Genomic DNA, 15,427 nt, shown 5'->3' with positions numbered 1-15,427 from the left:
AAAGCATCTGTTCTCAGGTTGAATCTGGTTTCACACTCCACAGTTCTGCTTCCCTAAAACTTCACTCTATCAACAATGTGAGAGCTGACTCACGGTCACTATGCTTGAAGTTCATGTTTTTTGCATTCTTGCTTTAGGTTATACCTAATTTTTGTAAATAAGCAAATGTCACTGAGCTTTCATGGCAGCTGCAACTCTGGCACTGCTTATTTTCACTTGCAAAAGCTTGAATCTCTATTTCCTTGTCTTTAAAATGAGAAATAATAATACCTAAACCTCATGGGATCGTATTGATGTTAAATGGAATATTGGGTAGAAATCCTGAATGTAGTTTCTAGCACACTAAGCTAAGGATAAGAAGAATGTATTTGGGAGTCTAACTATATATGAAGTTTAAGTAAAATGAACTTTTCCTTCAGGGCTATAAATACGGATGATTCACCAGGAAGTCCTGACTAAGCCTTTCTCCTGCCACCTTCTGGTCAGAACGTATGATTGCACACTATTGTACCTTAAGATCAGCTCCCAAAATAATCTGCAGTAGTAGTATAATTTTTACTGAGAGAAAAATTCTTAGAACAGTTTCCTAGGATAGTTTGCCATATATAAAGTGCTTAAATGGTTTTTTGATAACAGCTGTTTTTAACTGCACTTTCTCGGATATTGTCTTATTTTAGTCTGTATCAACCCTATGAGGAAGTAGAATGATGTACATATTTTTGATCCCTGTGTTACAGGTGAGAAAACAGAGGCTCAGAGAAGTTTAGAGTCTTGTTAGAGCATAGAGCTAGTGTAAAGCAGGAACAAACTCAGATTCTCTGCCTTCAGATTATATTTTTCTCATACTTCTGTGGAAATGACTATCAAATCCATACTTTAGTACCGTGTCCCCACCAGGACTCCCCACCTGTATTTCTCACTGCTCATCAGCTGGACATTTCCACCTGAAATTCCGGGTGGTGCCTGAATAAAAATAAATGTCCAGAATCGAGCTCAATAGCAAGACCAGATTCTTTCCCCTATTTCTGCATTTAAATTAATGGCATCACTATTTTCTCAACTACCCAGTCTTAGACTCTTAATGATTAGTTATGTTTTCTTCTTTAAATCATACAGAAAGTGAGCCCATCCTGTAGGTAGGAACATGCTCCCTACTTTCGCTGCTTCCCTAGTTTAGGTTTCTGTATCTTTCTATCTGAACTACTGTTAAGAGAATTTTGGTGTTTACTCCTTCCTTATCCAAATCCATCTGACTCACAGTGGTCAGCTTGATTTCCTTGTCACTCCTTGGTTTCAAAATGTTCCTTGCTTGAATAAGTACAGATTCTTCAGTTTGCCATTCAGTCCTAACCTACCTCACAAGCCTTATTTTTGTCTATTCTCCTACATATATTAATAGCTTATTTTTTCTTAAGCTACCCTATGCTTTCCCATCATTAAGCCTTTGTTCAGTTTGTCCATATACCTTGAAAGTTGCCCGTTGACTCTGTCTCTCAGAATCCCCTAGGAACCATCTTATCACCCCTTTCCTAGTCTCCCCGGTCACACGTGATCTCTCCGTCCACCAAGCATTTTGTACTGGTCTAAGGGCCTCCCATCATCTGTATTGCACCATGACTGGGCACTTAGCCCACAGTACTGAAAACCTAAGTTTTATGAGGTCATTTAACTCATGTTAATAACATCATCTTGGCCATCATTAACAATAGGTTTTGAGTATGTTGGGCTTAGTGTTATTAGGACCTTATATTTCATCATATATCATCTTCATTTTACAAATGAAGAAATCAAATCTCAGATAAGATAAACAATTTATAAAGTGACAAAGCTTGTTAGATGGCTAGCCATGATTTCAATCTGTCTAGCCCAAGTCTATGCTTTTAACACCACTTGTTATTGCCATTATGAACCCCTCACCCTCCTCTTTCTGTGCTTTTAAGAATGTTTATTTTGAAAAATTTTCTTCAAAAACTTTTGATGATAGCTTTTTAATAGGGTTAACTTATGAAAACTTAAAAATTGGTAATAATTTTGTTAAAATGTTACAGTGTAAGTTCAAACATACATTTCAAAATGTGTCTTCAATTGGAAGTTGAGATGATAAACTATAACATAGGCTTTCTTCATGACCTTGGGGTAGGAAAAAAATGGATACTGGACTTCATTAATGTAAGACTTAAGTTCATCAAAGATTATATGAAAAGATTTGAAAAGGCCTGCCAAAGTGTAGAAAAATATATTTCCTTTTTTCTGCTTTTCTTTCTTCTCTCCTATCTGAAAAAGAAGTTGTATCCAGAATATATAAAGAACTTATACAAATCAATGCGAAAAAGACAGTCTAGTAAAAAACTGGGCAAGACTTGAATAGGCACTCCACAAGAGAAGATATCCAAGTGGCCAGTAAACAAGAAATTGTGCTCAAAATCAGTGGTTATCAGAAATGTAAATTAAAACTCAAACAAGATATCCATATATACCCATCCAAATGGGTATATATTACAATTAAAACAGACATTACCAAATGTTGGTGAAGGTGTGGAACAACTGTAGATTTTATACACCAATGGTGGCAGTGTAAATCGGCTTAACCACTTTGGAAAATTCATTCCTATTGGAATTAGTACATGTTTCTTCGTGTACACAGATGGACACCAAAAATATATATAGGAATGTTCATATCAGCATTATTGTATATACATCCCTCAAACTAGAATCATCGAAAAATTCCCTCAACAGTAAATCAATACATTTTGCTATATTCATATAATAGCATACATGAATTACCCCTCTGCACATCGCCGTGAATGAATTTCACAAACACAATGGTGACTAAAAGAAAACAATGTGAAAGAGTACATACTGTATGATTCCATGTAGCCCAAAATAGGTAAAATAAATCAAGTCAGTAGTGCCTGGGAAGGGGCAAATGGAGGTTTCTGGGATGCCAGTAATGTTCAATTTCTTGATCTCAGTCATGGTCACAGGAGTGTGTTCACTTTGTAAAAATTCATCAAGCTGTCCTTTTTTTTTTTCCTTTGTGCTCTTTAGTACATATATATTACACTTTAAACATTAAACTAGATGGGAACTGTAATAGCTTTGGCAGAGCTGTCTGTCCAGCTCTGGAGATTTATGTAGCACCAGTCTCCAGAACCAGTAATATTTAGGAAGTCCTTGGTCTACAGCTTTGGGCCACGTTTGCTAATCAAGGATGGCTCACCTGGAACTGGTAATATTCCATGATTATCTTCCATGTTTAACTTAATCTTATTTTCTAACTATGAAGGTTTGGAACAGGGTTGAATTTTGATATGGTCTCTGCTGGGCTTCTCTCTAACCTATGACATCCTAGCTTATAGACCTAGAGTGGCCCGTGGAGCAATTTGAGGACTTCAGTGAGCGTATCCACGTTCAGCTGTTAGCTTGGGGAAGTTCTAAAAGTTTATGATTTCCCCTTCTTTCTCTTTGTTTATACCCTACTTTTGGGGTGGTGGAAAAGGGTTGGTTTTGACACTGTTAAGAAGAGTCTATACTGATAAGCAAGAGGGTGGAATGTTCTTTTAGTTTCATATGCTGTCTAGAACTTCTCAGAGTGCATTTTTAAAAAATAGGAATTCCGTATATCCCAGCAACAATTTGTAGATCCATAAACTGTTCAACAATTTTATGTGTAGAATTTTAATCTGTTTAATAAGCCTATTAATTGTTTCAGGGCAAAAAAAAGTACATTTTCCCTACAAATTTGTCTAATTTTGTTGTAGTAATAGACTGCATTTACATTTAGAATTGCTTTTGGCGCCTAAGCATCATGATTCATATATTTAGTATCTTAATATATAGTTATCTTGAGTTTATGAGAAAACATGTATTGGGGAGAAATATACTTCCTGGCTATACTACTGTACGATAAAGAAATGAGTAATCTTGGTGAAAAATGTTCTCCAAATATGGAAACTTTTAGAATTTGGAGATTTGGAACCTTCAATGAACACTTATGGAGGCCTGTTGAATGTCAAGCACATATTTTCTTTTGAAGTAGTTGTAAGACTTGGTTTGATAGAACAAGTTACATATTTGGTGTTAGGAGGGACTTTGGTGTTTAACCATTGTTTCTAGAAAATTTGGAATTCTTAAGATCTCTTCTAATATATAAAAGGTAAAGAAAAATTAGTATTACTGCCTTTGGAAGTCTTTAATTTTTTTGAGACAGGGTTTCACTCTGCCCCGCTGGCATGCAGGGTCACGACCTCTGCTCACTGCAACCTCCACTTCCTAGGCTCAAGAAATCCTGCAGACTCAGCCTTGTGAGTAGCTGGGACTACAGGCATAAGCCATCATGCCGAGCTAAATTTTTTGGTATTTTTTGTAGAGATAGGGGATTTTGCCATGTTGCCCAGGCTGTTCTCAAACTCCTGAGCTCAAAGTGATCCGCCCACCTCACCCTCCCAAAGTGCTGGGATTACAGATGTGAGCCACCATGCCCTTCCTGTTTCTGGAAGTCTTATTATTCTATTAAAGCACTAGAAAATTGGCTACATCTGACAAGTAGCCACCTCTTCCCCCTAAATTTTCTATATTCTTTCTCTAGTTCTATCTAGTTAGATTAGGTTAAACTCCTGCCTCACCTGAGTGTTTTTCTGTGTTTTTTTTTGAGACATGGTCTTGCTCTGTCACCCAGGCTGAAATACAGTGGTGCAATCTTGGCTCACTGCAACCTCCACCTCCTGGGTTCAAGCGATTCTCCTGCCTCAGCCTCCCGAGTTGGGATTACAGGCAGTACTACCAAGCCCAGCTAATTTTTGTATTTTTAGTGGAGATGGGGTTGGCCGGGCTGGTCTTGAACTCCTGAGCTCAAGTGATCTGCCTGCCTTGGCCTCCTAAAGTGCTGGGATTATAGGTATGAGCCACCACACTTGGCCTCTTTAAAATATTGGTAATGCTACCTACTATATTTTGTATGTATAGTGTGAAGAACAGTTATATCATACTAAGTCCCAATCAAAGGTTATTTTTCTTCAAACTAGCTGGCAAGCTTTTTTCAAGACAAGAGACCACCTATATTACCCTATGCCCACAAACGCCTGGCCACTATAAGAGAAAGCTAGAAGTTTCTCTATCCTGCTCTCAAGTTTGCAGCTGAGGGATGTGGGAGGGACCAGATGCATGGTTGTTTTTCCAGGTGGTGTTGGATAATGGCAGCCTACTTCCATGTTCACACACGGTTGAGTTAAACTAATTGGACTCATTAGAAAAGGTGTGGGCAGGAACACCTTGGGGAACAACTCCAGCCATGGGCTCTCCCCAGGGACATGCACCTTGTGTTCTTCTTGGAGCTTCTGTGTTCAGAGCTGTCCTGCCTGACTAGATGCAGAGCATTTCTGACTGGAAGAATGATCAAAGATGTTTAACATCTAGTGGCTATCCGTTGTGTTTCTAGCCCTGCTTGCTCCTTCCTATAGTATTTATTGATTCTTCTGTGCTGGGTCTTAAGGATACCAAGATGGATAAGAAATATTCAGAAACAGTGAAACCGGGAGACCAGGCAAAGAGCAAAATGAGACTAAAGCAGTAGAGGGATGTAGTACAAAAACAAAAGAGGGAATGGGGAAGTTAGGGAATGATTAGCAGCACTATGGGAATGGTAGAAGAATCCAGATGACATACTGACACTTTATTGGCAAGATGTTGTCAAATATTAGTGTCTGGGGATCTATTAGTTAGAGATAAAACTGAATGAGATAAGGTTGAAAATTGGCTGTATCTGATAAGTAGCCACCTCTTTCTCACTACATTTCTATATTCTTTCTCTAGTTCTTAAGGTTCCTCCCAGTCATACGATTCAGCACAATATGATGCACTGGTACTTCAGATTTGGGAATTTATTAGCAAAAAAATCCTAAAAGAAATTTAATCAGAGTTGAAAATACTAGTATGGTTAATTTTTTTTTTTTTTGAACAGGCAATGTAGAAAGCTGAAAATGTATGCTAGCATGAAAGTGGCATTTGACCCTCTTTTCCTTTGTTTATAGGAAGACAGCACTTCTTGTGAGTCAAACAGACAGAAGAGGCGAGTAAAAAAAAAGGTTTCTTCTGGGGGAGTATTTGTGAGAAGGTACTAATCAGTGAAATAACCAAATAAACCTGCTTGATTTTTCTCTTTCTTTTAAAAAATTGATATAAGTGTAAGTCTATAAAACTATCTCAGAATTACTCTGATATGCTTCTGTTCCAACTCTGAAAGCAGAAATATGTTATACTAAAGAGACACAGAGATTTTTTAAACGGCACAGACTCAGTCGTACACCTTCCCCCAATATGCTTCTTATATATTGCTACACAGGCAAGTCCAGAGATTTAGGAATAATTAATTTTACAAGTATTCACGTAAACTTTAAAATATTAGATGGTATAGTAATCAAAAGAAATGTAGTTCTAGATATTAAAAATTATTAATAATTCAACTGTGGCTCCATAATAGAATCATATTTCTTTCACTTTCTAGAGAGTATCCTTTACTTCAACTAGTGTGAATATGTTTAAAAAAATTTTTTTTCAAATGATGTAACTGCAAGCTTTTTAAGACTATAGAGAAGCAGCAGACTGGACAGGTTAAGAAACACTAGGTTTATTTCTTCCTCTTTTCCCCTAGATCTTTTTTTTTTTTTTCCTTCGTTTTTTCCCCTAGATCTTAAAGATTAGTAGTGCTTGGTCAACCAAAAAGCAACTGTGGCTTTTCGGTTCAGTTCTGACTCCAATGACCTTTTTTCCTACCCCGCTCTATTTTCTCCTCTCTTCCCTCCATAGGCTAGCTAAGATTTATGACTTGCTTGGGGCCAGCTGTGTAGCTCCTGTCTCCCCCTGAAGATCTGTTGCTGGTTTTGGGCTTCCCTGGCAGCTGCCTTCCCACCATTCCACAGACTGCCTACCCTCTGGACCCCTGCATGCACTTCATGTGGACACTAAAGTTATTTTGGCCGAGTATCATCAGAACTAGTTTGCCCTGACAAGAGTGCATTTGATTGCTGAAACCAGTTCGGCAGATTAAGGGTCTGTAAGTAAGTGTTAAAAAATGAACTTTTGCTGCCAAGGTTAATCCCAGCTCTGCATTGTTGTGTAATCCTAGGCACAACTACTTAATCTCTTTTTATAAAATATACCTACCTCATATGGCTGTCACTGGGAGAATTAAGTAAAGGACTTGGAACAGATCTTACACAAAGTACCCAATAAATGTTGACAACTATTAGTGTAGATTGAAAGCCACAGAAACCACAGAAGAACTAAAAATATATAAGGATTATTAAAAGGATAGGTGAGCCATTTTTTAACACTTGCTTACAGCTGAACTGGTTTCAGCAATCAAATGCAGTCTTGTCAGGGTAAACTAGTTCTGATACTAGGTCAAATTGGCTTTAGTGTCCATGTGAGGTAGATGCAAGGGTCCAGAGGGTGGGAAGTTTGGTATATGGTGAGAAGGCTGCTGCCAGGGAAGCCCCCAAACCAGCGAGAGATCTTCAGAGGGAGATAGGAGCTTCACAGCTGGCCCCAAGAGAGTCACAAATCTTTGCTAGCCTATGGAGGGAAGAGAGGAGAAAATAGAAGGGGTGGGGAAAAAAGAGGGAATTGAAGTCAGAACTGAACTGAAAGCCACAGTTGTTTTTTGGTCAGCAAAGCACATTTATTGGGAACTCTAAGATTTGTGCCAAGCAAGCCCTTAACTATCTCTGAATTGTCACGACAGCCATAAGAGATACGTATATTTTATAGATAAAGTAGTTGTGCCTACGATTATACAATGCTGAGCTGGGATCTTAACCTTGGCAGCAAAAGTCTGCATTCTCTTAACCATTAATGGAATTTCCAGACCATTTCCCTCCCCTTCTGGGACTACACATAGCCTTACTTTTCCCTTCTAACTTGCTGCTAAAGTAATCCCAAACCTGGAAATAGTTTGTTATATTTGCTCCAGTTTTCTTTTAATCTCTTTTTGTACCAGTGAGACAGAAAATACCAGAATAGTGTTGTAATAAAAGCATACACACCCTGTGGCAGAGGTTCCCTGGTTGTCCTCCAAAATCCATTCTCCCCTCTTCCATAGTGGGAAGGATTTTTCTGGGTTTGTGGTTGTTCAGGATAAGGACTAATTTCCCAGCTTGGCTTTGCAGCTAAGAGACCAAGTTGTGTCCAGAAGGATGTGAGCTAAAAATGTTACATAAAACCTTAGGGCCATGGCTCGAAAGTCACCTCTTGCTCCTTTCTTCTTCTGGAATGTGGATATGGTGGTGAGTCAGCCACTGGACCTTGTGAATGGGGAGAACACAAGGATGGCAGAGCAGTAAAATAAGGAGCAAGGGACCCAACACCATGGAGCTGACATATTGGCTCTAGAATGTGTACATTGGACTGTAAGAGAGAAATAAACCTAATCTTATTTAAGCCACTACTATTCTGGGTTTTGTTACAGCAGCTGAATTAAAAGTATAATTCCAAAATTATGTATATTTATTCATAAATAATATACATATATTATTGACACATTAGGTTAATGAAACAAACAAACAAAAAAAAACAAGTGAAAAGGATATTGAAGAGATTTAAGTTATTTTGTTCCTATGACTCAGCAGATTGTCCATCTCATGAGAAATAGTACTCAGGTTGGACACTAGTAGTATATTGAGTGAAAGCATGAGAGAATGAGATTTGGAGTTGAAGACTTGAGTCCCTGTGACTTGTTTGCTGGGGGACTGGGGACAAGTTACTTCACTTGGCTAAACTTGTTTCTTCAACTGTAAAATGAGGATACCATCTACCTAAGAATAGAGCTGTGAAAATAGCTGAGCATATATATATATATATATGTTATTTAGCATATTTGCTGTTATTTAGCATATTTGCTGTCATATAGTCAAGGGTAGTTATTCTTTTTCAAAATAACAATCAGTAATTTCAGCGATCATAACCATAGCCTTTCCCACTGCCCCTTTTTTTAAATATTAAAAAATACTTAAAAAATAAAGTGTTACATATCTAAATTCTTAAAATTTGACAACATTATAAGTTTTGAATTGTTTTTCCAATATGGTAAGGGTTTTTCCTGACTCTTGCCAAGTCCTTACATACTCTTGCCTAGCCTATTTTGTCACCAAAGCAGTATGAATAGGTTAGGATCTATACTGTGGCTATACACATGGTGAAAGTAGCTAATCCTTTTGGAGGCTTCTTACCATAGAAAATGCCCAAAAGGTATATTATGCTCAGAAACTCAGTACGAATGAAATATTTTCAGCATATTAAAAAATTTGGATTAAGGCCAACTGAGATTTATGAGTCTCATTGATTCCACAGGCATGTAACAAGTACCTCCTATGTGTCTAGAGGCCTTCTGAGAACTTGTAGTTTAGTGTAGGAAAAAGATATATATATAATTGCTGTTTCATAGTGAGGTGCAAGTGCTAGAATAGAGGTATAGTTTTGAGGCATATAGAAACACCATCCTCTCATCCATCTTTATTTCATATATTGCCATCACTAAACGAAAATTTATCTGAATGCCAGAACTACCATCAAAATGAATTTTCATGGAAAGCATATAGGATCTAAAAGTAATGGTGACAGGGTATGGTATGCATATTTCTATTCTTCTGTTTCAAATTTGTTACTGGATACTTTTTTTGGTAAACCCCTATGATGAGAAAGAACACAGATCTATTTAATATTTCATGGCTGTATATATAACCTGGGAATATGTATCTTTATTGTTGGGGCTTGAGAACGTCCAATAAATGGCATATCTCTTTTCTTTCTTGGTTGTGAATATAACTAAGATGAAGAATGTAAGCTAATATAGAGACCTAAACAACCCCTTTATTTACTGATAAAACTACTGGAGAATTGGTTCTAGGAGTCAGAGTCTCATGGGTTGCCCAGGCTGGAGTGCAGTGACTATAGGTGTGAACATGGTACACTGTAGCCTTGATGAACTCTTTGGTTCAAGCAATCCTGCTGTCTCAGTCTCTCAAGTAGCTAGGACTATAGATGTGTGCCACTGTACCCAGCAAGAGAAAATGGGTTTTATCGTCAGGCCAGTAAGCTTTCTATCACTGAACTCTAGAATTGGACAAACTTACCCTGTCTCAAGCATTGCTTTGCTTGGCCAGGCCTCACCCTGCAGAGGCAGAGCCTGATCCCATAGAAGCAGAACAGAATGAATGTCTCTGCAGATAGACTGGTCCCAAACAGGAGTGGGGAGGAAGTGGGTTAATTGTGCCTTGTTTCTCCTTCCAAATTTGCAGTTGGGCAAGCCACTTTACCTAGGGCAGAGTGGATAAGGGGATGAAGAGTGATGACAATGTTATGCTACTGGAGCTTTCTTCACATGGAGGAAAGACGCATTGCCTCTTAGTATTTTAGAAAAAAAAAATATATATATATATATATATATTATTTTATTTTATTTATTTATTTTTTTTGAGATGGAATCTTGCTCTGTCGCCTAGGCTGGAGTGCAGTGGCGTGATCTTGGCTCACTGCAACCTCCGCCTTCCAGGTTTAAACGATTCTCCTGCCTCAGCCTCCCAAGTAGCTGGGGCTACATGTACATGCTACCACGCCTGGCTAATTTTTTGTATTTTTAGTAGAGATGGGGTTTCACCGTGTTAGCCAGGATGGTCTTGAGCTCCTGACCTCGTGGTCTGCCCCCTTTGCTTCTCAAAATGCTGGGATTACAGGTGTGAGCCACTGTGCCCGGCTAGAGTATTTTAAATCATAACAAAATAATTTATTTTCTTGTTTAATGTCTCTCTTCTTCACTAACATTGTCGATTCCATGAGAATGAAACCATGTTCATCTCTGTGCACAGAGACTAGCAGGCTGTTTGGCATATAGCAGGCAGTCATATTGGTTAACTGAACAAATGCAGTGCACTTTGTTACAGTGGACTTTAACTTTTATGGCCACTTATTAATTAACCCAGTGGAAATTCATCTACGATGTGCTAAGGACTCTCTTAGGCAATATGATTGTGAGATAAAAATGAATCAGAATGCAACAGGATAATGTCAAAAGAGTTTTTCTTTTGAAAACAAACCAGCATTAGATTCTTGAGGAAAATACAATTGGAAAGGCTCTGAGTGTCACTCACTGGACCATATGGACCAATCTCTTGACTGCTCTATACTGCAGATTCCCTGTTTATAGCTAAACAAATGACAAGGCTATTTTGAATAACTGATAGTCAAACTTTTATAGCTATTACCAAGGCATTATGAAATCAAAATGTTTACGTTCTGGTCTTGGATTCTTGATCTGGACAAAGCTGAAGAACTAAGATAAAAAGAACATTTTAAGTTTCTTTGAAATTACATATGATTTACTAATAGATATTAATTTATAAGAAAAAAAGGTAGACTTAATAAGAAAACAAAGTAAGAATTTAACTTGTCTTATGAGTTTCTTGAAAGTAGGTACTAGATATCAATAAATGTTTGAATGTAAATTACTAAGAAAAGCTTTGTTTTATATAGTAAAGATAAGTTAAACTAGTTAAAGCAGGGATAAACTGGTTTTTGTGTATCAGAAATTTTAAAAATACATGTAATAATTAGAGCTCAATATTTAGCAACTCTACAGATTTCATATTAAGTGCTGTATATTTGCACTAAAGCACACATTCATTTGTTCGTTCATTCATTCATTCATTTGATGGTGTCTGGCTCTGTCACCCAGGCTGGAGTGCAGTGGCGTGATCTTGGCTCACTGCTATTTCCTCCTCCCGGGTTCAAGGGATTCTCCTGGCTCAGCCTCCCGAGTAGCTGGTATTATAGGCATGTGCCACCACGCCTGGCTAATTTTTGTATTTTTAGTAGAGATGGGATTTCGCCATGTTGGCCCGGCTGGTCTAGAACTCCTGACCTCAAGTGACCCACCCGCCTGGACCTCCCAAAGTGCTGAAATTACAGGTGTGAGCCATCATGTCTAGCCTATTATTTTAAAATTTATTGTTTTAGTTCATTACCAAAAAGAAATCGGTCTCCAACTATGTAGTAAGTCACTTTTAAAATCCACACAACTTTAATAATCTTTTATTTTATAGAAAAATGTAATTATGTAATGGTTATCAGGAAAGTTATTTCAGTAATAAGTATGTAGGCTAGGGAATAGTTTTCAAATATGCAGCCAATACCAACAAAATCCTGTATGATTTACACAATTGTTCAAGCAAACACAAGAAAACTGGTTCAATTTCTATGAATTATCAAAAGGACAAAATGCTCTTCTATCTCAAACCAGGTTTGAATGACAGCTTTTCAATATAATAAAGACACACACATAATAAAGACAAAATATGTCTTCTCATTCTAAAACCCTTCCTCTTTTAGTCCATGTATACTTTGAATAAACTTGTGTAGTAAAGTTTTGCTGCAACTGACAATGTTCAAAGTAAATGTCTCTTGGTTTGGTGTTCTAAGAAGCCAATAGCCGCAGCAGTACGAGCATTAATACTACTTCCAGAATCTATAAAATCCCAATGCTATTGCCAGGCAAGTAAACACTGAGGCTGTGAAAAGAAGAAACTATGTTATAGGTCTTGTATTTGTGATTATTTTGCAGAGATCAAGAGAATAATGTTATCTTTAAGTGAAGAGCAAAAAACAAGGGAAATCCAACCAATTTTCTATCCTATGTGTTTTATTCCCTAGAAAATTAAGGATGAAAGACATTCTTAAGGGCAGCATTAATGCCCAATTCTTCTTAAAAGAGCCTGTATATTAAAATGTAAATTATATGTCATTTAGAACCTATAAATTGTATTTAAAATCATTAACATTAGCATTATTCACTACTTTAAGTAATTATAAGCTCTAATTTCAGATCTCATGATAGTGAGATAATGATCTCATTCAAATCTTTCTTATATTAAAAAATTATGTAGTTAAGCTAGTAGAATAAACATCCATATATCTATGAGAAGAGAATTTTAATTGCCTTTTTGGTACATTTTAAAATAATTTCTCTCATAATTCTTAAAAAATGAAAATTTTAGTAAAAACTCTTTAAACTCAATGAAGTAGAAGAAAAGCAGAAAAAGCATCAGGTTTTTAAAATAGTTAATATACTAGCTGTACTTTATGTTTTATCATTTTGGATTAAAAAAGCTTCTGTTTTCCCAGCTTTTAGAAGGTAAGTCTGAGTGAGGCCTTTAGGGACTCCCTAGTCTCCTATTTGTTTAAAACACTAATTGATGAATTTTAAAAATAGACAATTTAGAGACAAAGGGGAAACTTTTATGAATAAAGACACAAGAAAGCCTTTCAAAGTAAAGTTATTCATAATGTATAAACCCATTTTTATACCATCCCCTTTGATCCTACTACTTAGTGAAACTTGGTTAACGATAAGATTATTTTCTTAATTTTAAGAAACGGCATTAGGCATCTCTAAGACATATAGAGAAGGGCATTTGAGAAGTAATAACACTGAGAGTTTCTTGTTTTACTGACACTGGGCAATTGTATATTCTCCCATTTGATCCTGTGACTGTTTGCCATGTGTCAGGTAGTATGCTAGTGCGCTGTGCAATTACATACGCTATTCTATTTAACCACGAGATTGGTGGTATTATCCCTATTGTACAGATAAGGTAATAAGCCCAGTTATATCGCCAGCAAGCAGTGGAACCAGGATTTAAGACTAAGTATACTTGACTCTAAAGCTGTTTTTTTTCTTTTAATAAAAAAACACACAAAAGATTTGTTATCCTTATTATATACTGTGGCACCGATAAGACTTAATCTGTCATTTATTTGAGCCACATAGTGCTAAGTGGTTACATCCTCTGCTGATTTAACAGCTGATAAATTAAGTTTTAGATAACCAAAATGAACACTTATTTATTGTGAGGTGGCAGGCATTTTGTTCCTTCGGTAGACTATACAATTAACTGCATTTAAGTTTCTCTCTCATGTCTTGCTGCTGTTATTTCAGCTTTTATTTCTCATGGCTGTTGTTGTGGTAACTATGGAGCCATTCCCAAATTCTTTTAAATTTGCTGTTTATCCTCTATATCCTATCTAGCGAGACATTCTACATATATGTAAAATGCTTAGGTGAGCATGTGCCTGATACATTTTAAGCACTCTGTAAACATTAGCTTTCCTTATTTATCTGCCCAGAACAAAATATGCCACATTTTCTACAGAGATTAACCACATAGATTAAATGGAAATTGCCAATATTCCTTGGCAGCAGTGTTCTGGGACAAAAGGTGGTATATGACCCAAGATGAGCCATTCAGACTCCTTTCTGAGGATTTTAAAAATTGGAACTAAAGAAAGAGGGCATTCTCTCCTGATTAGTGAAAGTGGAATGATAAAAGAATCTAGGTGGTAATGTTTCCAACCCATGGAGAAAGCTGGTATGAGAAAATGAGGCACACATTCACAGATTTAAAGAGTAAGTTCTGATTCCAAGTACCCTTGTAGGTAGGCTATTTTACTTGTGCCCCATCCATGGTTCAGCTGATGGCTGGAGGCTCCATCTTCAACCCTGCTGGCACCTCAACATCAGTGGTGACTGTCCAGAAAATGACTAGAAGTATAAATCTGCAGTTTTCTTTTAGACAGCAATTTGTTAATGTCAAAAATTTTAAATGTGCATATCTTTTTGACCCCCAATTTTAAATGTACATAGCAAGTTGTGATATAGAAATGACGGCACAAAGATGTGTGTGTTTTTACTCAAGCATACACATATATATGGCTGTTCAATACAGTATTGTCCTTAATAATGAAAAACTGGATGAGAATGCCTGTTAACAGAGGACTAGATACATAAATTTTGGCATTTTCTTAGAGGGAATACTGTGCTTTCTAATAAAATGATGTCTGTGTGTATTGATGTGGAAAGAAGACATTTGGTTAAATTTTTAAAAGTTGTAGACTATAAAAATATGTGATCTAATTATTTTTAAGAAGTATATAATATGTTTATATGCAGAAGAAAAAGCCTGGAAATGTTTACTACTAATAGTAAATATACAACGGGAGGGGCTTTCACTTTTACTGCTTTTGAATTCTATGAATAATTTATAAGTAAAATACATTTTATAAAAAGAAAAAAGACAAGTAATAGTTGACTAGGGTGTTCTTTCTAACTACTGGGGCCCTATAATTGGGTCAGGTCAGATGGTACTTGAGGAGCTCAGTATGTGACAAATAATCTAATTTTGGGGTAGTATGTAAGCTGCATCAGTTGATTCAAGGTAAGAGGTCATCTCTCCCTCCTCCAGGTTTTTAATGGGCTTATATCTACTTTATTGATCTTTTTCTCTAACCTCATTCAAATCTTTGTGGAAGAACATAAGCAATAAAAAGAAAATTTTCATTATTTCGCTGTGCAATACCCAGTTTATCCTTCTATTATTTTGTG

General features: G+C 36.7%; 2 protein-coding genes across 5 annotated transcripts in view; one reads left to right on the top strand and one right to left on the bottom strand.

The window, feature by feature from the left end:
• The window catches only part of ANKRD42 (ankyrin repeat domain 42), an 81,248-nt gene extending 70,834 nt beyond the window's left edge, over window positions 1-10,414 (top strand). For 2 of the 3 annotated variants that reach the window (XM_017544918.2, XM_037744441.1), the window contains exon 12: window positions 6,030-9,534. In XM_017544918.2, the coding sequence (XP_017400407.2) occupies window positions 6,030-6,119 (90 nt within the window). In that variant the 3' untranslated portion in view covers window positions 6,120-9,534. Of the gene's footprint in view, window positions 1-6,029; window positions 9,535-10,292 lie in introns of those variants that run through there. The other variant, XM_037744440.1, reaches the window with a different exon arrangement.
• A 1,655-nt stretch (window positions 10,415-12,069) lies between these two features.
• The window catches only part of CCDC90B (coiled-coil domain containing 90B), an 18,297-nt gene continuing 14,939 nt past the window's right edge, over window positions 12,070-15,427 (bottom strand). For both annotated transcript variants that reach the window (XM_017544921.1, XM_017544923.1), the window contains exon 9: window positions 12,070-12,557. In XM_017544921.1, the coding sequence (XP_017400410.1) occupies window positions 12,502-12,557 (56 nt within the window). In that variant the 3' untranslated portion in view covers window positions 12,070-12,501. The remainder of the gene's footprint in view (window positions 12,558-15,427) is intronic.

Source organism: Cebus imitator, unplaced genomic scaffold, assembly GCF_001604975.1.
Source record: "Cebus imitator isolate Cc_AM_T3 unplaced genomic scaffold, Cebus_imitator-1.0 Scaffold174, whole genome shotgun sequence".
Classification (NCBI taxonomy): domain Eukaryota; kingdom Metazoa; phylum Chordata; class Mammalia; order Primates; family Cebidae; genus Cebus; species Cebus imitator.
Note: the sequence above shows the minus strand (reverse complement) of the source record. Positions and strands in the feature narration are given on the sequence as shown.